At 47.2% G+C, this 22,492-nt stretch overlaps 1 protein-coding gene across 7 annotated transcripts in view; it reads right to left on the reverse strand.

Moving 5' to 3' along the window:
* The window catches only part of mbd1b (methyl-CpG binding domain protein 1b), a 39,941-nt gene that overhangs the window by 3,479 nt on the left and 13,970 nt on the right, over positions 1 to 22,492 (reverse strand). For 5 of the 7 annotated variants that reach the window (XM_042088565.1, XM_042088562.1, XM_042088561.1 and 2 more), the window contains exons 5-14: positions 20,193 to 20,449; positions 17,776 to 17,846; positions 17,356 to 17,393; positions 16,567 to 16,704; positions 12,064 to 12,108; positions 10,615 to 10,761; positions 10,217 to 10,381; positions 6,285 to 6,467; positions 4,937 to 5,014; positions 636 to 713 (exon numbers count right to left, since the gene is read on the reverse strand). In XM_042088565.1, coding sequence (XP_041944499.1) covers positions 636 to 713; positions 4,937 to 5,014; positions 6,285 to 6,467; positions 10,217 to 10,381; positions 10,615 to 10,761; positions 12,064 to 12,108; positions 16,567 to 16,704; positions 17,356 to 17,393; positions 17,776 to 17,846; positions 20,193 to 20,449 — 1,200 coding nt within the window. The remainder of the gene's footprint in view (positions 1 to 635; positions 714 to 4,936; positions 5,015 to 6,284; positions 6,468 to 10,216; positions 10,382 to 10,614; positions 10,762 to 12,063; positions 12,109 to 16,566; positions 16,705 to 17,355; positions 17,394 to 17,775; positions 17,847 to 20,192; positions 20,450 to 22,492) is intronic. The other 2 variants (XM_042088566.1, XM_042088567.1) reach the window with 2 other exon arrangements.

Consider the following 22,492-nt stretch of genomic DNA (forward strand, 5'->3'; position numbering starts at 1 on the left):
CACACACACACACACACACACACACACACACACACACACACACTTTATGGAAGCGCTGCTACCCTGCTCGCTACACACACACACACACACACTTTATGGAAGCGCTGCTGCCCTGCTCGTGCACCCTCCCTCACAATGCTGAATGTGAACTTGCAAAACGTTGAACTGCTCTGAGTGAAGTGTGTTCACGACTCGAGTAGCGCACCTTCTGTCATTAATACTAGATGTTCTGGTAGAACACCCTGAAATCTTTTTCAAACCTGCATAGTGTACCTTCAATAAGTCCAAGGGTTTTCAAACCTGCATAGTGTACCTTTAATAAGTCCAAGGGTTTTCAAACCTGCATAGTGTACCTTTAATAAGTCCCAAACCTGCATAGTGCACCTTTAATAAGTCCCAAACCTGCATAGTGTACCTTTAATAAGTCCAAGGGTTTTCCTGTACGTTTGGGAGCTTTACTTGATTAAATTTGTTCATTTTCACCACGTTGACTCTACGGCTTTTCTTTTATTATGTTGAACCATTTCTTATCATTTACGGTCACGGAACACACACACACACACACACACACACACATATACTGTAACACACCAAACAAATCAGACATACACACAGACACACACACAGAAACTCACTGCGTGCGGAGCACGGGCGATCTGAGGCAGCTGGTTGGACGAGTTCTGTCTGCCACTGCCGACGCTGGGGCGAGGCGTCTGGGGGGGGGCAACATCAGAGATCGATCACTCACTCACTCAGAGATGAAAGACACACACACACACACACACTGACACACACACACACACACACAGTGGTGTGTACTCAGGGGCATCACAATGCTCCAAATCCTCGATTTAGTTTTCAATTTTAAAGACACGATTCAATTAAATTGTTGATCTTTTTTCCATTATATTACTATTAATGCATTTCTTATGTTGATTACTTTTTTTGGCCTTATTTCCAGTTCTTATTTTGAAACCGTTCCTACCATGAGCTAGTGAACAAAACAGACACAGATGTGAACATAGTGAAATGAAACAACACGTAATGATAATGTGATTGTTCTAGCACACACAAACACACACACACAGTGTGTACTTAGGTGCGCCTCCGAAGAGACAAGGTTAGTGATCATGGAATAGTGTACTTATCAATGTGCATTTTATGGCTTAAAGTAACTTTGGACTGTAACTAGAACTTCTTTTCACTTGCTAAGTTGAGTATCGTACAACCACCAATTACCAACCATTTTGTTTGAAAATTCTAAAACAACAATGTTTTTTAATACTTCAAAATAACATTTGATAAACGAACCTTAACATTTTCAGTAGCCATAGGTGTGTAGATTTGAACAAAATCTAGTTTGGTTCTTACCGGGGCTTTTACTGCCTGAAATATCGGTTAGCCCGCGAATTCTCGTCGCAAATCAAAATTCCACTGGAGCTCCAAGCTGATTTGTACACGCAGCCTTACAACACTGTTTACAGCTCTTGGAGTCACGGTAAAATGTAATTTTTGGCACATAGCTAATTTAGATACACTTATGGTGTGGGTGCTTGCGTTTCTTTAGGAATCCACCGTCTTGGTTTGTATAGAAATGAATATTAAGTGACACATACAGTACACGTAAGAGGTTGGAATAGGTGTTAATAGGTGACGTGACGTAGGGCTGGGCGATATGGACCAAAACTGATATCCCGATATTTTGGGGCTGATTGGCGATATACGATATCGATACGATATTGATATTTCAAACAGAAAGAGTGAAGTGCTTCATATATTCACTCAACACAACAATTATGACAACACAGCCGGTTTTAATTATATTCATTTCAGACTGCTCTAACAGAGCTGTGCAAAAAGGTGTAAACAATAACATATACCAATAGGCATACAGTTGCTCTGAGGGCTGTGCAAATAACAATATTCGGTCGACCCTGATTGGCAACACAGGCCTACAGCTTTACAATAAAGGTAACACAAAACATAGGCTACCGTTAAAAGCCAATATAATAAACCAATTGGCATACAGATAGAGCTGTGCAAATAAGAACAAAGTAGGCTACACAGCACATACCTGTTTGTAAATATTTAACTGCACAAGGAGTAGGGCTGGGCGATATGGACCAAAACTGAGATCCCAATATATTTTGGAGCTGATTGGCGATATACGATATATATCGATATTTTAAACAGAAAGAGCTAAGTGTTTCATATTCACTCAACCAGCTTTAATTATAATGATTTCAGACTGCTCTAACACAGCTGTGCAAAAAAGTGTAAACAATAACATAGGCCTACAATAACATAACATAGGCATAGGCTACAGTTACTCTGATAAAGCTGTGCAAATAACAAAAGACCTAAAGTTGATCCTGACTGACAACGCAGGCCTACATTGTACTGCACAATGCAATATTTTGGGCACAAGCCTAATCTCACATAGCCTACTCTCCATACAGAGCTTGCAATGTTTCGGACTGTCTTCGCGACCTAATTGCATTTTAAAGTAGGCTATGCGTGCAGAACATATGTTATTTTAGAAGTGAAAGCATGGCTTTTGTTGTGGATTTGTTTTTCACCTTAACGAGGAGTTACTCGCTGCTCTAAAGATCCACTCATGACAACGTAGCCGGCTGATTCGGCTGACTCGCACTCATACCAACGTAACCGGCCCGCCCGGCTGATTCGACTGACCCGTGTAGATACTCAAGCATGTGCGTGCAGTTCGGACTGTCTGCACGACCTAATTGCATTTTAATATGCTACATCTATACACCAAATCTAATTATGTCTAGGCTACATGCAGAACATTGAATGTTATTTCAGAAGTGAAAGAATGGCTTTTGTTGTGGAATTGCTTTTCACCTCGAGGAGGAGCTACTCGCTCTTGCAGATCCACTCATGACAACGTAGCCGGCTGATTCAACTGACTCGTACTCAACGTAGCCTAACCGGCCGGCTGATCCGACTAACCCGGATTGCTACTCAGCCTCTCCAATCTGAGTCCCATGGTCTGTGAGTCTGCAATGTTTCCGGCTTTGCGGGAAGTTAACCAGTTATCTCGGACTGCCTGCTCACTCAGTCGCTTGAGCTGATTTGTGGAGTTGTGGTTGCCTACGAAATTGTTACATTTTTGGCAGCTACGATGGCTAGGGCTAGGAGGATAGCTAATGTTGCAAGAGGTTTGTGTGTGGCGCTTTTATATCGTTTTAGATTGAATTGTAGTAGGACTCAACTGATCCGAGTTAATGATACAAGAGACTCGCGACTCATGGGTTAATTTAAAGACACGGGTGAAAGATCCGAGTGAGTCACGACTCAAACACCTTTAGTTTGTAGTGCTGCGAGGGAGAACGTGCACACGCAGGGGCGCAGTTGAGCAGAGCTGCGGCTATCTGAATGGTCTGAACACAGAAGAGCAAGTGGCTTTGATAAAATGGCCCATTATTTGACATAATACCGGTATTACGATATTGTCTCAACTACATATCGTTTTCAAAAATATATCGGTCGTAGTCGTAATACCGATATATCGCCCAGCCCTAACGTGACGTTCCTATAAGTTAGTGTTAACTGACGTGAATGAACAACAAAATACTTCCACACCGGTGATCTCAAAGTAGCAGGAGGGGCTAGGAGTTTGGTTGATGTGTTTTTTAACTGGCTGCAGCTTCAAGTGATTCGATAATGTTGATGCTCCGCAGTTCAACGTGTGTGTGTGTGTGTGTGTTTTGTTTTGCCTCTTGGCATGCATGCTGGACGTGACATTGGGGTGTGTGGCTACATCGTCGATTCTACCTTTTTTCGAAGTTCGAGATCAAGATGTAATTTCGATCAATTTTAAACTTAAAGGAGAATTCCGGTGTGATATTGACCTAAAGTGTGTTGAAACATGATACCGAGTGTGAACGTATGTCTCATAGCTCATCTTGGCTTGTCCCCTGCACTCAGAAATCTGGCGCTAGTTAGCCGATGCTACCAACAGGTTTTCGATGGGGGTGCCTCGGGCATCGACCTGGCCATGCAAATAAATCACTGTTTTACACCATTTACGAGGCTCAAAGTAGCTCCATACTTCATTGGTAGACTTCCGAGGGCCTTGACATTTAAAATGAGACATTGAACTTTGAAACGAGACATTGAACTTTGAAAAAGCACTGGTAGTTTATTTACAAGACGATTTATACAGACAGTACCTTCATGAAGTTCCGTTCACCGACATCTTGAATTTAGTCACGATAAGTCGAGCGACGAGTACGAATTAACAGGTATGATAAGGGATTCCAAAAATAATTCGGTGGAAATGCATGGATTCCAGTTGCTGCTACTGTGATGAGTGTATGAGTGTGTGTGTGTGTGTGTGTACTGACCTGGTGTGTACTCACGATGGGTGTGTGTGTGTGTGTGTGTGTGTGTGTGTGTGTACTGACCTGGTGTGTACTCACGATGGGTGTGTGTGTGTGTGTGTGTGTGTACTGACCTGGTGTGCACTCACGATGGGTGTGTGTGTGTGTGTGTGTGTACTGACCTGGTGTGTACTCACGATGGGTGTGTGTGTGTGTGTGTGTGTACTGACCTGGTGTGTACTCACGATGGGTGTGTGTGTGTGTGTGTGTGTGTGTACTGACCTGGTGTGCACTCACGATGGGTGTGTGTGTGTGTGTGTGTGTGTGTGTGTGTGTGTGTGTGTGTGTGTGTGTGTGTGTACTGACCTGGTGTGTACTCACGATGGGTGTGTGTGTGTGTGTGTGTGTGTGTACTGACCTGGTGTGTACTCACGATGGGTGTGTGTGTGTGTGTGTGTGTGTGTGTGTGTGTGTGTACTGACCTGGTGTGTACTCACGATGGGTGTGTGTGTGTGTGTGTGTACTGACCTGGTGTGTACTCACGATGGGTGTGTGTGTGTGTGTGTGTGTGTGTGTGTGTGTGTACTGACCTGGTGTGTACTCACGATGGGTGTGTGCGACACCAGTGGACTCCTCGTCTCCTCTGTTCCCCGCCCTGGATTTTGCCTCTACACAAGACAAACACTCTTTTCAGTGATGTGTGTGTGTGTGTGTGTGTGTGAGAGAGAGAGAGATGTGTGGGTGTATGAGAGCGGTTCAGTTTTAGGTACAAATAAGTGTGTGTTTGTGTGTGTATATGTAAATCAGTGGCGGTTGCTGCTCTTGGGAATAGGGGAAGCTCTGATAAAAATGGTCAATTATTAAAATACTGATAATATTATTAAGGTGCTATATTGTTCTTTGAGGGCAAAAAGTATCCCAAAACCCAGAATAGACCAAACAGTATACATTAGAGTTCTGAGACATTGCAGCTGGTTTGGCTACATTTTACAAGTTCACTTTGGTAAGAGTTTATTTGGTTGCTAGTTATTTCTCTGTGACTATTCTATACGTTCATCTGCCTTGCTGTTTTATTTTGAATCTCCTCTGGTGGGGAAGACAATCTAATGGCTTTTAAAATTCAAGTAAACATTAGCTGCACAGTTATAATGTTAGCGAGCTATCTGGCTAAATACACAAACTGAAACAAAAGCAAGTCACAAACTCTGTAACTCCACATTATGGTTTTATTTACAGTAGGACATGTACAAAAACAAATAGAAACCGACTGTATTGCTCATAAATATATGAGAATTTCAGCTGCAACTTGCCTCTCGACTTCACCTGCCAACACTAACGTTAACACATCCCTGAACTTGAAACCTGTCTTCCTGTCCAATCGCGACACTATGCTGTCAATCAAAAAGAGTCCAGCCACTATGACGTTTCTGCCAATCATCATACAGAAGCTCGGCGTCCGGGCCGTCCCACTGCCCCATTCACTCCCAGAGACGCCGGGCTTCCCTGGAAATGATAATTTTGTGGCGTTTGTCCAATAAAGATCTAGCTTTTCTGCACTGAGATCAGCCCACTCTGTAGTGCCATTGAAAGTCCAGTGAAGCCGAGCCTCTATGGGTTTTTGATTGATCGTGTCGTCACAGCAATGTATTAGGGGTGCGAAATCACAATAGATGACCTGCAAACCGTTATTGCTGAACAAACTAGCCATGAAGATGAACACGTTTTTAGCATGTTCTAGTTGGAATAGTAGGCTAATTTAATACAGTGATATTTGATGCAACTTCCCGTGATATTGTATAGGAGGCTGAGCTTCCCCTGTAGTCTTAGAGCAATCACCTCTGATGTAAACGTCTGTGAGTGAGGTGCAGTTTTAAGGACGAGTGTGTGTGTGTGTGTGTGTGTGTGTGTGTGTGTGTGAGGCGTAGTGTGGGGACTCACGGAATAAGTTTTGTACGCCATGGTCTCCCTGGGCGCTCGAGAGCGCCGTTCCTCGTTCTCGTTGTCGGAAAACTCAAACTCCCATGATGCCTCCCTGCTGGAGCCATGGCCCCGCCTCCTCTTGCTATGCCCCGCCCTGCTGCTGTGGAGCTCCTCCCCCAGCTGCAAGGGCAACAAGTGTCTCTGTCAAACACATACATAAACAGAACACGCCATTGGTCAACGCGCTCTACGCTTTGCTCGCAGGGCAGAATGGCCTTCACACCAGCCGGCAGGACACAACAAATAGAACCGCACGACAGAACACAGTGCACTGGGAGCACAGTCTCCCCAGCAGAACAAGACTGGCCTCAGAGAACCTTCTGTCAAGGCATCTACAAGCAACACATGCACATACACACATACACACACACACATACACACGGCATCTACAAGCAACACACACAGCTGTACACACATGCAAACACACAAACACATGGCTAATCTCCAAAACACACTCGCATACACACATACACATTGTTAATCTCCAAGCATGAATATTCAAAGCTGTAGGAACACACACACACACACTGCTAATCTACAAGCATTAATGCATCTAGGAGGACAAACACACACACACACACACACACACACACCCACTCATTTACACACACACTGCTAATCTACAAGCATTAATGCATCTAGGAGGACAAACACACAATGTATCTGCCGGCAGACATGCATGGTATACACACACACACACACACACACACACACACACTCTCATTTACACACACACTATAAGCCTCATCCTCCATGCATGGACACACTAACACACAGAGCTAAACAGCATTAATGGCAGAGGTCAGAGGTCGGCCCCAGATGAGTGTTGACACAACATGCACAATCACCAACCGCTAATCACCAACCGCTAACACAACATGCACAATAACCAACCGCTAATCGCCAACTGCTATTCACCAACCGCTAAACACCAACCACAAATCACCAACTACTATTCACCAACCGCTAAACACCAACCACAAATCACCAACTACTATTCACCAACCACTAATCACCAACCCCCCCCATCACCAACCGCTAACACAACATGCACAATAACCAACCGCTAACACAACATGCACAATAACCAACCGCTAATCGCCAACTGCTATTCACCAACCGCTAAACACCAACCACAAATCACCAACTACTATTCACCAACCGCTAAACACCAACCACAAATCACCAACTACTATTCACCAACCACTAATCACCAACCCCCCCCATTACCAACCGCTAACACAACATGCACAATAACCAACCGCTAACACAACATGCACAATAACCAACCGCTAATCGCCAACTGCTATTCACCAACCGCTAAACACCAACCACAAATCACCAACTACTATTCACCAACCGCTAAACACCAACCCCCCCCATCACCAACCGCTAACACAACATGCACAATAACCAACCGCTAACACAACATGCACAATAACTAACCACAAATCACCAACTGCTAAACACCAACCACTAATCACCAACCCCCCCATCACCAACCGCTAACACAACATGCACAATAACCAACCGCTAATCACCAACCGCTAACACAGTGTTTCTCTTTTTTTTCTGGGGACCCACTTTTTAAAAATGACAGACTATCGCGACCCAACTCGTGACTGTGGTAGTTAACAAACTAGATCAGTGGTTCTCAAACTTTTTCTTTCATTCCCCACCTTGATCAAGGGGGCATTCTCGAGCCCCACCTGTCCCTCATCGCTCTAAGAAAGTGGTAGGTCAAGCTTAAAATTGTCAAATTTATTGAAATAATGACAAGTTCTAAATATATCCTCTTCAACAGAGTTAAAATCAGCTGGTGCTGCAGAAATAATAATAAATAAATACATAACACACATATTTCTGTTTTTCAGCAACATATTAGGAAGCATTGGCCATTTTACAGCATTGTACAATATATTCAGTGAAATACCAACATGCTGCATTAAATGGATCCATAATCCAGTTATACTGAGCACTGCTGGTTGGGAAATATTTTTGAAATAAACTTTGCAGGGATGTGATGTAGGCCTACTGTTTAATACATGGGATCACAAGAGGGCCTCCCAATCAGACGTTTTAGCGATTTCACTCAGAAATCTCAAAGGCATAATACTGTCGCGATCGAGGCGCCTGTCCCATACTCAAAGTTTTTTGGTGAATGCAGTAATCTTATTTGCTAGGTGAGGTAGGTGCTTGTCTTTGCCTTGTAACTGGACATTTAACTCAAATGTATCGCTAAGATATATCAAATATATCGCTAAGATAGGCCAGCTTCGTCAAGAAATGTACATTAGTGAACGTGCTTGCAGATTCAAACATGCGCTCTTCCTCCAAGAAGAGGCGACTCGGAGCTCAAACACGCGCGACAGCACTTTACCTCGGGAAAGCCACCTTGCCTCGCTGTGAAACAGTACAGCCTTTTGGTCAGCTACCATCTCTTCGGAAAGTGCGGAGAATAGACGCGCTTTTAAGGGCCGCGTTTTGATGAAATTCACCACTCACAACAACAATCAAAATCTCATGTAGGTCGGGACTAACTAAGCTGCCTTGACGAGCGCTTCCCTGTGAATAACACAGTGCGTCCATTGCGCATCGGGTGCTACCTTGGCCCAGGCTACAGATAAAAAAATAAATAAAAAAACTCCTGTTTTTCACGTCAGTTCGCGCCCCACCTGGCATGTCTTCACGACCCAGTAGTGGGTCGCGACCCACAGTTTGAGAAACGCTGCGCTAACACAACATGCACAATAACCAACCGCTAATCACCAACCGCTAACACAACATGCACAATAACCAACCGCAAATCAACCGCTAATCACCAACCGCTTAACACCAACCACTAATCACCAACCCCCCATCACCAACCGCTAACACAACATGCACAATCACCAACCGCTAACACAAAATGCACAATAACCATCCGCTAATCGCCAACCGCTAATCACCAACCACTAACACAACATGCACAATAACCAACCGCTAACACAACATGCACAATAACCAACCGCTAATCGCCAACCGCTAACACAACATGCACAATCACCAACCGCTAAACACCAACCGCTAATCACCAACAGCCCAAACCAATCACCAACCGCCCAAACCAACCACTAATCACCAACCGCCCAAACCAACCACTAATCACTAACCACTTGAATTTCCCCTTGGGGATCAATAAAGCATCTATCTATCTAATCACCAACCGCCCAAACCAACCACTAATCACCAACCACTAATCACCAACCGCCAAAACCAATCACCAACCACTAATCACCTACAGCCACCCTAATCACTAACCACTAGATAGATAGATAGATACTTTATTGATCACGGGGAAATTCAAGAATAATTCAAGACTAATCAATTCAAGACCAACCGCCCAAACCAATTATCCCCGAGCGCCACCGTTGTAGCAGGCAGCTCACTGCGCCGGGATTAGTGTGTGCTTCACCTCACTGTGTGCTGTTTGTGTTTCACTAATTCACTGATTGGGTTAAATGCAGAGACCAAATTTCCCTCACGGGATCAAAAAAGTATATATACTTATACAACCACTAATCACCAACCACCCAAACCAATCACCAACCACTAATCACCAACTGCCCAAACCAATCACCAACCGCTACTCACTAGCCGCTAAACACCAACCACCCAAAACAATTACCAACCCCAATCGCCAACCACTAATCATCAACGCCCAACCCCCAATCACCAACCGCTAATCACCAACCGCTAATCACCAACCCCCAATCGCCCCTTTCCTATGGCCTGCCCAGTGCCCATGCCCCCCTCTAGCGAGCGCTGGGTGACCATGCCCCTCTAGCCTCTAACGCTGTACCTCACCATGGCAACCATGCCCCCTCACCATGGCAACCATGCCCCCTCACCATGGCCTGTCGAGTGCACTGGCGCAGGCGGCACTTCTGCCGCTTCTTGTTGCTGCCGCCGAACTTGGGCTTGTCCACGCAGAAGTCACAGGTGCCGCAGTCGCGCATCACAACGCAGCCCTCACACTTCCCACAGGTGCGTCGCTTACGCTTCATCAGCTCACCCTGCACACACACACACACACACACACACACACAGGCAGAGAGAGAGAAAAGCACACACACACACATACAGACAGAGACAAATCCACATGTAATCATTTATTAATGTTCACAATGGAAATTACAAATGTAATGCCTGTGTGTGTGTGCGTGCCTCTCTCTCTGCCTGTGTGTGTGTGTGTGTGTGTGTGAGTGTGTGAGCCTCTCTCTGCCTGTGTGCGTGCGTGCGTGCTTACATCTTCATCCTCATACTCATCATCCTCCCCCTCCTCGTCATCATCATTGTCCTGTTGAGGCAGGTACTCGTCCGAGTCATCACTGTCCTGCAACGGACGTTTCCCACGGCCCACAGCCATTTGCTGCTCGTCTGGAAACACACCAGCCTGGAACACACACACACACATACACACGCACGCACGCAAACAGACACACACACACGCACGCAAACAGACACACACACACGCACGCATTTGCTCATTTTGTAGACAAACAGTGACATGGTTAGAAGTCATTCACACCAGTGCGCCTAAATATTTTTTTGCACTCGCACGCCATCATTTTTACTCGACATGTGTGAACGAAATGGGTGCACTGTAGAGCCCTGCGTATGTACACACACACACACACACATTCTGAGGGAGAGTGGTTGTAGTGTAGTGGTGGTTGTAGTGAGGTGTGGGGGAGGTGGTAGTGTAGTGCTGGGCTGTAGGAACTGGGCTAGTGTGCAGTAGCCTGAAAGTTGTGGGTTCAATTCCCGACTTCCACCGTTGTGCCCTTGAGCAAGTATACTATAGTATAGTACATATACTCTTTTGATCCCATGAGGGAAATTTCTGCATTTATCCCAATCCGTGAAGTAGTGAAACACACACAGCACACAGTGAACACACAGTGAGGTGAAGCACACACTAATCCCGGCGCAGTAAGCTGCCTGCAACAACAGCGGCGCTCGGGGAGCAGTGAGGGGTTAGGTGCCTTGCTCAAGGGCACTTCAGCCATGGCCTACTGGTCAGGGTTCGAACCGGCAACCCTCCGGTTACAAGTCCAAAGTGCTAACCAGTAGGCCACGGCTGCCCCCAATGCAACCCCAAATTGCTCCGGGGACAATGCGATCCCTTGTAATAAAGTTAACATGTAAGTCACTTTGGTCAAGAAGCGTCTGCTAAATGTGATGTAATGCAAACGGCACTTTCCGCTGCATGTTCTGCTGTGTACCCTTACGTGCTTCTGAAAACGACATGGACCTGCATCGTGTGTGTGTGTGTGTGTGTGTGTGTGTGTGTGTATGTTTGAATTTCCCCTAGGGATCAATAAAGTATCTATCTAAAGTATCTATCTGTGTGTGTGTGTGTGGAAAACTGTATTTGGGTGTCATTGTGAGAGTGCATGAGTGTGTGTGCGTGGAAAACTGTATTTGGGTGTCATTGTGAGAGTGCATGAGTGTGTGTGTGTGCATGTGTGTATGTGCATGTGTGTGTGTGTGTGTGTGTGTGCGTGTGTAAAACTGTATTTGGGTGTCATTGAGAGAGTGCATGAGTGTGTGTGCGTGTGTGCGTGCGTGTATGTGTGTGTGTATGTGTGCGTAAAACTGTATTTGGGTGTCATTGTGAAGTGCATGAGTGTGTGTGTGTATGTGTTTGTGGGTGTGTGCGTGCGTGTGCGTGTGTGTTTGTGTGTGTTCTTACCGTGAAAGCCAGTGATGCCCGTGCTGCTTCATGCCTAAAGGGCGTCTGTGAAACAAAGCGATGGTTACGTATGTAACCGCGGTTCTATGAATTTCGGATGACCGCCAGAGGCGGCGCTTTCAGCACCTGGATTTCCATCACATGCACGTGCAGGTCGAGTGTTTATATCAACAAAGTCACTCGTGACATGGGGTGACGCATGACCCCGCCCCGGTACTTAACCCTTAAAGGAGTACCGTCACACCGGTGTGACGGGAATGTTGGGAAATTAACATTCTAAAGAATATCTGGGTTCATTGAATTCAACATAGAATTTTAGAACCTTCAATTGTTGCGGAACTTAGAACGTTCAACCTACACCTTTTAGGGTTAAGGTGCGCTCACCCCGGAAGTGACCTCTTGGCAATCTTCTCGTCCGCCTTCCGAGTGACTGCCAAGCTCTGGCGGTCATCCGAAATTCATAGAACCGCGGTTACATACGTAACCATCGTTCTATTTCATTTCTACTGACCGGTGGATGACACATACCAACAGGGTCACGAGGAAGATCTACATACCCTTTTAATGGCTTGAGAGGGCGGCTGTGGCTACGAGGTTCGTGGCCACATTGACCCTATAAAACCTTGCAAATGTGCAAGTCGATGCATATGAGGCCGCCATGCCTATGTCAGAAAGTGGGACTCCGTGTAGTACTGCCCATGACGCAGCTACACTCCGAGTCGAGTGACCACGAACGCGAGGTGGAACCGGTAAGCCACTATCAGAGTAGGCATAGCTGATGGCCTCCACGATCCACCTGGATAGCCGTTGCTTGGACAAAGCCAGGCCCCGCGCATGTCCAGTGTGGCAGATGAATAATGAATCTGACTGCTGGAGGGCAGCGGTCTGTTCAATATAGGCTTTCAATACTCGGACTGGGCATAGAAGAATGTCACCTTGCCCCGGTTCCTCCCCCTGGGCTGGGGGCTCAAATGCTCCCAGACTGAGCGGCTGGTTAGCATACGTTGCAGAGAAGGTTTTAGGTAAAAATGCCGGGTTCGGCCACAGGGTCACCCCTGTGCCATTGGAACTCCATTGTAGGCACTCCCGGGTGACAGACAGCGCGTGTAGCTCCCCCACTCTCTTCGCCAATGACATGGCTAGGAGAAAACCAACCATTTTAATCCTGACCTCCCCAGAGGTTCAAACGGGTGCCGACACAGTGCCTTCAGCACCAGCGGCAAGTCCCAGGAAGGTATTATCCTTCTTTGAGGGGGCCTCAGTCGCTGAGCACCCTTGAGAAAACGGGTCACCAGACTATGGGATCCCACTGTAACTCCCTCTACCTTGTTATGCCTAGCTGATATTGCAGCTACATACACCTTGATAGTGGATGCCGCCAGTCCGTCATCAAACCGTGATTGTAGAAAACTGAGGATAGCCGGTATCGGGCACCGTGTTGGCTCCTGTCCATGTTCTTGGCACCATTGTATAAAAAGCTTCCACCTATAAGCGTAAAGCGCATTAGTGGAGGGTGCCCGTGAGTTGTGGATAGTCTGTACCACTGCAGGGTCACATGCCCCTAGCAGTGGTTCAGGCCCTTCAGAGGCCACACCCAAAGTTGCAATCGTGCTGGGTTCGGATGCCAGATCCGGCCACCCAGCTGAGAGAGGAGGTCTGTGCGCACAGGGAGACGCCAAGGCTGTCCGTCCAGCAGGCTGTATAGCACCGGGAACCAGACTCTCCCTGGCCACCTGGGGGCTACAAGCAGCACTTGGTGGCCCTCCCGGAGAATCCTCTCTAGAGTGGGTAGTATGAGCGGGAGTGGGGGGAATGCATACAGGAGCTGCTGGGGTCACCCATGTGCCAGTGCATCTTGGCCCAAGGGGCTTGTTGACTCCCTGAGTGAGAACCAGAGGGGGCAGTGTGTTGTGGCTTGAGAGATAAAGACTCTGCAGACCTACCTGCGCTGGTGCTGCATCTAAGCCCAGGCGTGCCAGCGCCATCTTCACAGCGGGTTTGATCGCTGATGTGTGGCTAGCAGCTGAGCCCTTCAGTGAGCTGTGTCCAGAAGCATCCTGGGTGTAAGAGCCATAAGACGCTGCATCTCCCAGATCATCCGCCCACTCATCAACCGTCGATAGGCTCTCCGAGGCCCTGATAGAGAGCGCATCCTCCTCTCGGGCACCCCCAGCTGGGGACAGCACAGGGGGCTGCTCTGATGAAGACCTTGAAGCGGCTGCTGCGTGATCGCCAGCAGGCTGTGCTCCCCTTGTAGATTAAGGAGCATCGCTTTAATCTGAGCGAACTCCGAAGCCATGTCTTCTACCTTCTGGTTTAAGGGTCTGGCCTAGGGAGTTTAAGCCTCCTCCCAGCCTCCCATGTGTCTGCTCTGCGTTTCCGCGCTTTTGGGGACCCTATGCGGCTCCTTGCAGGGGGTGGTTGGGAGTTTAACCCCCATTCTAGTTGGGCTAGCCTAGCAGTCCTTGCAGCTACCCTCAGGCAACTGCAATTCATGCAAGCCTGGTCTGTCAAACCCTGCCTTAAGTGTTCCATGCCCAGACAGCTTGGACACTTATCGTGGCCATCCTCCGGTTCCAGAGGGGCCCGGCAGTCTACACAAATCATAAACATGCCTCAAACAATAGCTTCATTCACAACTTAACATGCCTCAAACAATAGCTTCATTCACAACTTAACGGTTGGCCTATTAGCCTGGCGGGCCATCCTATATCATTGAAATGTATAGTCTGGAATCGAACCATTTACCTCGCTTAATCCAAGGGGCGGGCAGAGAAATGTCTTTCAAACTGCCTATGCATGCAATAGGCCAGCGCTACGACCATATCGGTATCCGGTCGGCAAAACGGCAAATACATCCTTCTTCGAAAGGAATTACTTAAGTGCATTGTGTTGCTCAACTTTCAAAGAAAAGCACAAGTCCAACTCCTCCAAAGTTGACGCCAACGCCGATTCAAACAACCGCTCTTCGTTAGCCATAGCCACCTTCCTTGTTGTTCACCGTCACAGGACTGTCGTTATCCTGTTAAGCCCGCCTTAAGACTCTCTAACAAAATAGAGCGCTGTGATTGGATGAAGTCCACGGCGTCAGCCAATAGAAATCCCTATGGTTTGATACTAGACGTACAGGCTGAGCAAATTAATTTGCCGCCGCTAGGGTGCGTCTAGATTTCTAGGCTATTGGCCTATACTACCAACAACAACAAATCAGGGAGGCTATCAAACGCAACAAATCAGGGAGGCTATCAAACGCAACAAATCAGGGAGGCTATCAAACGCAACAAATCAGGGAGGCTAATCAAACGCAACAAATCAGGGAGGCTATCAAACGCAACAAATCAGGGAGGCTATCAAACGCAGTAGGCTAAACAAATATGCGCAAATAAGGAGCGAACACGCGCTCACCTCGCCACCTTAGTTTAGAAATAAGAAACAGAAGAGAGCGTTTGAAAACGCCAACAAACAATCTCATAAACGTGAAATTAGCACTTCCAATACAAAAGCGGAATTCGCTTGAATTCTAACTCACTTAGGAAGATGTTGCGGAAAACACAAGATCCGTCATTAACTCAAGAAGCCTGCGAGACCGCGAAAGCATTTCATTAAAGAAAAACGTATTTAAGGCACCCTGAATCGCTAGAAGGCGAAAAAACACCCAAACGATTCCACATAGGCCTAGTTGCCGCAGTAGAGCGAGCTCACTCGTAACGGTATTAATAAAGAAAAGTGTACTTACCGATCATAATAGAAAGTCACGTAGACAAATCGAAGTCTTATAAGAGGGCGAGTAAATCGCAGCTCCAACCGTACGGTTTGAAAAGACTCCAGCGTTCGTCCACGAAAATATGCCAACACTCTAAACAACCTGCTTCCACACGAGAAGATTTCAAGAGGTCACTTCCGGGGTGAGCGCACCTTAAGTACCGGGGCGGGGTCATGCGTCACCCCATGTCACGAGTGACTTTGTTGATATAAACACTTGACCTGCACGTGCATGTGATGGAAATCCAGGTGCTGAAAGCGCCGCCAGTAGAAATGAAATAGAACAGAGATCATCACTCATCTACACACTCCTCTACCAGAGATCATCACTCATCTACACACACCTCTACCAGAGATCATCACTCATCTACACACACCTCTACCAGAGATCATCACTCATCTACACACACCTCTACCAGAGATCATCACTCATCTACACACACCTCTACCAGAGATCATCACTCATCTACACACACCCCTACCAGGTGTTGCTCACAATCGACACTGAGTGTGTGTGTGTGTGTGTGTGTGTGTATGTGTAAGACTGTGTGTGTAAGACTGTATTTGGGTGTAGTTGTCAGAGTGAATGTGTGTGTGTGTATGTGTGTAGGACTGTATTTGGGTGTAGTTGTGAATGTGTGTGTGTGTGTGTGTGTGTGTGTGTGTGTGTGTGTGTGTGTATGTGTGTAAGACTGTATTTGGGTGTAGTTGTTAGAGTGAATGTGTGTGTGTGTGTGTTACCTTGCGGATGGGGCAGAGGCACTTGCGTTTGCGGCAGCGGGCAGGTTTGTCGGGGTTGGCCTGGGCAGTCCTGCAGCTGGCACAGGCACCGCAGTCAGTGGTCGTCTGACAAGCCTGACACTGGCCACACGGTATCCACTAACACACACACACACACACACACACACACACACACACACACACACACACACACACAGACACAGACACAGAAGAGCAACACATACGAGGGTTTAATCCCAGAAAACGGGATTCCCGGGAAATCTGATCAAGACTATTTCCCAAATCCCGGGAAAGGTTATGACGGAAAACGGGAAATAAAATAAAATAAAAAACGCAGAGTCCACATCTATTGTTGCAGTAACGCTGACGTAGGCGATGGTGCCGTAGGGCCTCTTCCAGGCCACCAACAGGAGACCACCCCACACACACACACCAACCCACACACACACCACACACACACCACCCCCCACAGACACAGCACCCCACACGAAAATCCCGGGATCTGATTAATCTAATTTTCGGGGAAAATATTAAACCCTAACACATACTATGATACACACACACACTTTGGAACGGCCTACACACACACTACAATGGCCACTTGAGATCCACTGACCACACACAAACACATCATAGCAATACACACACACACAGACACACACACAGACACACCCAGTTAAACACACAAACAGACACACACAGACACACACACAGACACAGACACACCCAGACAAACACACACACAGACACACACAGCCAGTTAAACACACAAACAGACACCAAACTCACCTTCCTGAAGACAATATTCCGCTGGGCCTTCCCTGCCACTGAAATGAACAGCAGGAGTTAGTCACAAACGGAACTTACAATGAACAGCAGGAGTTAGTCACAAACGGAACTTACAAATGAACAGCAGGAGTTAGTCACAAACGGAACTTACAAATGGAACTTACAAATGAACAGCAGGAGTTAGTCACAAACGGAACTTACAAATGAACAGCAGGAGTTAGTCACAAACGGAACTTACAAATGGAACTTACAAATGAACAGCAGGAGTTAGTCACAAACGGAACTTACAAATGAACAGCAGGAGTTAGTCACAAACGGAACTTACAAATGGAACTTACAAATGAACAGCAGGAGTTAGTCACAAACGGAACTTACAAATCAAAGGAACAAAGAAACAAACAAGTGAAGACTCAAACGCACCTTTGCACCTTGGGCAAAGTGTCTGACCTTCAGAGGCAGCGCCAAAGCCCCTCCCACATTTCCTACAGGTGCTGCGGAGGGACACATAGCAGAGATCAGACATCATCGCTGTTTTAGACGTCTGTTCAGACAAAACCAATCGATCAATGGAGGAGATACAGACAAAGATTGTGAAGGCGGAGCAAAGATTGTGAGGGCGGAGCAAGATACTTTTCTACTTCATGTCTATGGGCGCGAAACGGGGATGGAATCGTGTCTGCATAAAGAGGCGTAGAGGCGTGTCGATGACGTATTGCGTACGTTGCAACCGGCCAACAGCAGCGGCATTAATAACCGGCGCACACCTGATATAAGATCGATGTTCTCCAGACTGGAAAGCTCAAAAATGCTAAAAATGTACCTGAAATGGTCAGAAGGGTTTGAGAATCATGAAAACGTGCCCGAAATTCACATTCTTAACTCTATAGATCCAAGATCTTAGAATATGTGGTGACATTCTGAGCTATGGCCATAGACTTCAATGGAGCAGTCGCTGCCTCTGCTCTGCATAAAGGGGGATTTTGACCCCCCCTCGTGCGATCCGGGATCCCGGAAGTGGCTCCTGATGAAATATCTTGCTCCGCCTTAACAATCTTTGGTACAGATGTCTGTTCAGACAAAACCAATCAATCCACTCTATGCATGTCTCTATTCTGGATGTGCTTAGTCGGGCAGATGACCTTCCTGCTTATGTTAATACACTGACAAACATGGCTAATACCATGGCTGGTTAATACATTGACAAACATTGCTAATACCCATGGCTGGTTAATACACTGACAAACATGGCTTTTTTCTATAGTCGTTGTCTTTAAGACCTACCTCGTCTGACGGTAATGTAGACCGACTTGTTATAATGGGGAAAACGGTTTAAAATGCTACATTGACCGAATCGACAAGTAGGCTATGAGACTCAGACTGATGATTGCATTCAGGAAGCATTGCACCATGTCAACAGCGTTTTACACCATGTTAGTTTCAGTTTTTTTTTTATAAAAAATGAAGACGATCTATTCTCAATAATTGCTTCAATCATCGGAGAGGCAAACTGCTTATCAATTTGCAAAAAAAACGTTCCTTTTCTATAAAACTTATTTCACGTTGTTAATTTGGTTTGTGTAGAACAGAAAATCGGTTGCTACGGAAACATGATGTCACACTTTAGTACTCTATTGTTTCCATGTTTAAATCCAAGCCGCCGTCTTGCACTAGCCTCACATCGCACCCGTCAAAACGCAGCCAGCGCGCATTACGGATGCGCCATCGGAGACCCCACAGCAAATTAGGAGTAAAGTAAGTGCAGGTAACTCCTGTTCCTCACTGATCGTGGTTCCTGATGTCTGTTTAAAGGATATTTTCCAAAGTATTAATAGCTTAGGCTACTTCGGCCAATCGGTTATACAGTTTGCTAATCAATATACAAAGGCTAGTTCAGGTGTTGATTTAGATCTACAATCAAACCCATCTCTAAAATAGGCACTGCATTCTGAGTTTTTCATTCTAACTTAAAATAGCTTATGGCTTATTTTTTTCCAATTAGATCTACATTTAAGTTTTAAAATGAATTATGGTGCAGCCTCTGAAAGTGAATTATTCTTGCGAGTAGCATATTTTAACGTGTGGTTTTTGATTGTCATTACGCAATCACGTTAATTTTGAGAGTACTGATGGGCTATAAAGTATAATGTTTACATTTCCAGGTCATTTGCGTCCTACCCGTCATATGCGGCCCTCACTTGTACTGGGTTGATGACACCTAATTCATTATAATTTGGTCCAACCTGAAGAAGCATCTTAAAGTAGCCTAAGTTTAAAAAAAAAAGTTGTACTGGTCACCTTGCTATTTCTATAGCTGACCACCAATACTGTACACCAATACAGTGGACATCAAAGGTCTCCCCGTCCAAGTCGGCTACCACCACAAATAGAATCCAATTCTGTGGGGAACACTGTGAATGATATGCATAGAGTCCATAGGACACGTAGATGCCTATAAGTGTGTGTGTGTGTGTGTGTGTGTGTGAGAGTGAGTGAGTGTGTGTGAGTGTGTAGAGTCCATAGGAGACGTAGATGCCTATAAGTGTGTGTGTGTGTGAGTGTAGAGCCCCTAGAGGAGACGCCTGCCCACACACACCTCTGCTGGCACTCGTGTGTGTGTGTGTGTAGAGCCCCTAGGAGACGCCTGCCCACACACACCTCTGCTGGCACTCGTGTGTGTGTGTGTAGAGCCCCTAGGAGACGCCTGCCCACACACACCTCTGCTGGCACTCGTGTGTGTGTGTGTGTAGAGCCCCTAGGAGACGCCTGCCCACACACACCTCTGCTGGCACTCGTGTGTGTGTGTGTAGAGCCCCTAGGAGACGCCTGCTGGTACTCACGTGTGTGTGGCTGTGGAGGCTCCGTTGGTGCTGCCGTCGGGGGTGTCGGTGTCGTCGGTGTGGGGGGGCTCCGGGCTGGAGGGGGGGCTGAGGGGGGCGAGGGAGGGGTCAGGGCGCGGGGGGGCCTTGTGCTGCTGCAGTGCCCGCGGCCGGCCTACAGGGGGCACTCTGTGCAGAGAGTCAGGGGAGCGCGAGCGCGAGTCGTCCGCCGGGTGACTAGAGTCGTCAGACACGCCGGCATCTTGAGACGGAGAACGCTAAACACACACACACACACACACACACACACTCAATTAACCATTGACCAGCCTACATTCAGGTATCAGTGTCAAGACAAGGTATTTCTTTACATTTATTTATTTTTTCAAAGCATATTTTCATTTACCTTATGGCATGTTTGCTCCCCGATTTATTTTATTTCAACATTCCTAACCTCCAGAGTTGGAGGTAAAAGGGGATATGTGTGTGTGCGTGTGTGGTTATGGGTGTGAAGGAGCAGAGACTGAGGAAGCTAAAGAGCTGCACAAAATGATGTAGATTCACACGACCCAGAGACCTGCCTTTCAACACACAAACTCCACTCGCTCCGAGCTTCATACACACACAAACTCCATTCGCTCCGAGCTTCACACACACATGGAAAGGTTTGCACATCAGCAGTAAAGCAGACTGGGGGTTAAAAACAGAATCAGTCACACACACGCACACAAACACACACACACCACTCGCAGCACCTAACAGTGTGGAATGAAAGACTGCAGACGAGGGATTAAAAACGGAATCAGTTTATTTCACTCGACATTTACAAATTCAGGCAGCCACCACCCTGCTGTAATACAGACAGCTGAGGAGCTTCAGTCAAACTACAGGAAAGAACTTAAAATAATCACAAAAGATCTCTTGCCCTGAGTGTGTGTGTATGTTTGCGTGTGTGTGTGTGTGTGTGTGTGTGTGTGTGTGTGTGCGCGTGTGTGTGTATGTTTGCGTGTGTGTGAGTGTGTGTGTGTATGTGTGAGAGTGTGTGCGTGTGTGTGTATATGCATGTATGTTTGCGTGTGTGTGAGTATGTATGTTTGCGTGTGTGTGTGTGTTCTCCGTGTCTTTGTTAGTCTCACTATCACACACTCTTCACTCTGCCCCTCTTCTTTGAAGCTGAGGGGGTGTGGCTTTTGGATCCCGCCCCTTTCCTGCCGACTTGCTTGTTGCCATGGCGTTTGAGTGGGGCGGGGTACGGTGGCCTGGAGGGCGGGGCCTGACGCGGCCGCCTCCTTGTGCCCGCGATGAGAGCCAGGAGTGCATTGGCTGTCTGGCTGGGAGCTGTGCTTTGATTGGCTGTCTGCTTCTGCTTAGCCAGCGGGTGGGCAGGGCTTTGGGGCTTGGGGGAGGGTGAGTGGATGGAATCTGGTAGGTGATTGGCTGTCTGGCTGGGAGCTGCACTGTGATTGGCTGTGTGGGTGCTAGCTGAGCTCTGATTGGCCGTGTGGGTGCTTGCTGAGCTCTGATTGGCCGTGTGGGTGCTTGCTGAGCTCTGATTGGCCGTGTGGGTGCTTGCTGAGCTCTGATTGGCCGTGTGGGTGCTTGCTGAGCTCTGATTAGCCGTGTGGGTGCTTGCTGAGCTCTGATTGGCTCGTGCCGTCAGCAGATCGCGCTCCTGCTCTCTGAGTGACAGTTCCAGCTCCAGCACACGCATGCGCAGCTCGTGCTCCTGCCGCAGGAAACGCATGCGCTGCCGATGGAACGTCAGGGCCAGCTGCCGCTCACGCCGCTCACACGCCTCTCGTCCACTCCGCTGGCGTCTCCGCGGGGCGCTCGCACTACCGGGGGGAGACGAGGAGCCACTGGACTCTGCACACACACACAGGGAGACAGGATAGCACTTTAGAGCACACACACACACACACACAGGGAGACAGGACAGAACTTTAGAGCACTCTCAAACACACACACACAGGGAGACCGGACAGCACAGCACTTTAGAGCACTCTCAAACACACACTCACACAGGGAGACAGGACAGCACTTTAGAGCACTCTCACTCCCACACACACCAGAGTTTCCCATGCGTTGACTAATCTGTGGCGGGGCGCCACAAAATCAAAACCGGCCGCCACACATTAATGTTCTATGTTGCACTATTTAAATGAATGCCCCGCCCCGCTCTCTCTCGTAAAGAGCGACGCCCCTCCTCTGCATGTGCATTTAACAAAATATTCACGATTGTTGAAGGGTTGTTGTCACATAGAAGCATTGCATAGAACACGGCGGGCTAAATTGCTATTAAATCCGCTTAGCATCGTGAC

This window comes from Alosa sapidissima, chromosome 4, assembly GCF_018492685.1.
Source record: "Alosa sapidissima isolate fAloSap1 chromosome 4, fAloSap1.pri, whole genome shotgun sequence".
NCBI classification, from domain to species: Eukaryota; Metazoa; Chordata; class Actinopteri; order Clupeiformes; family Clupeidae; genus Alosa; species Alosa sapidissima.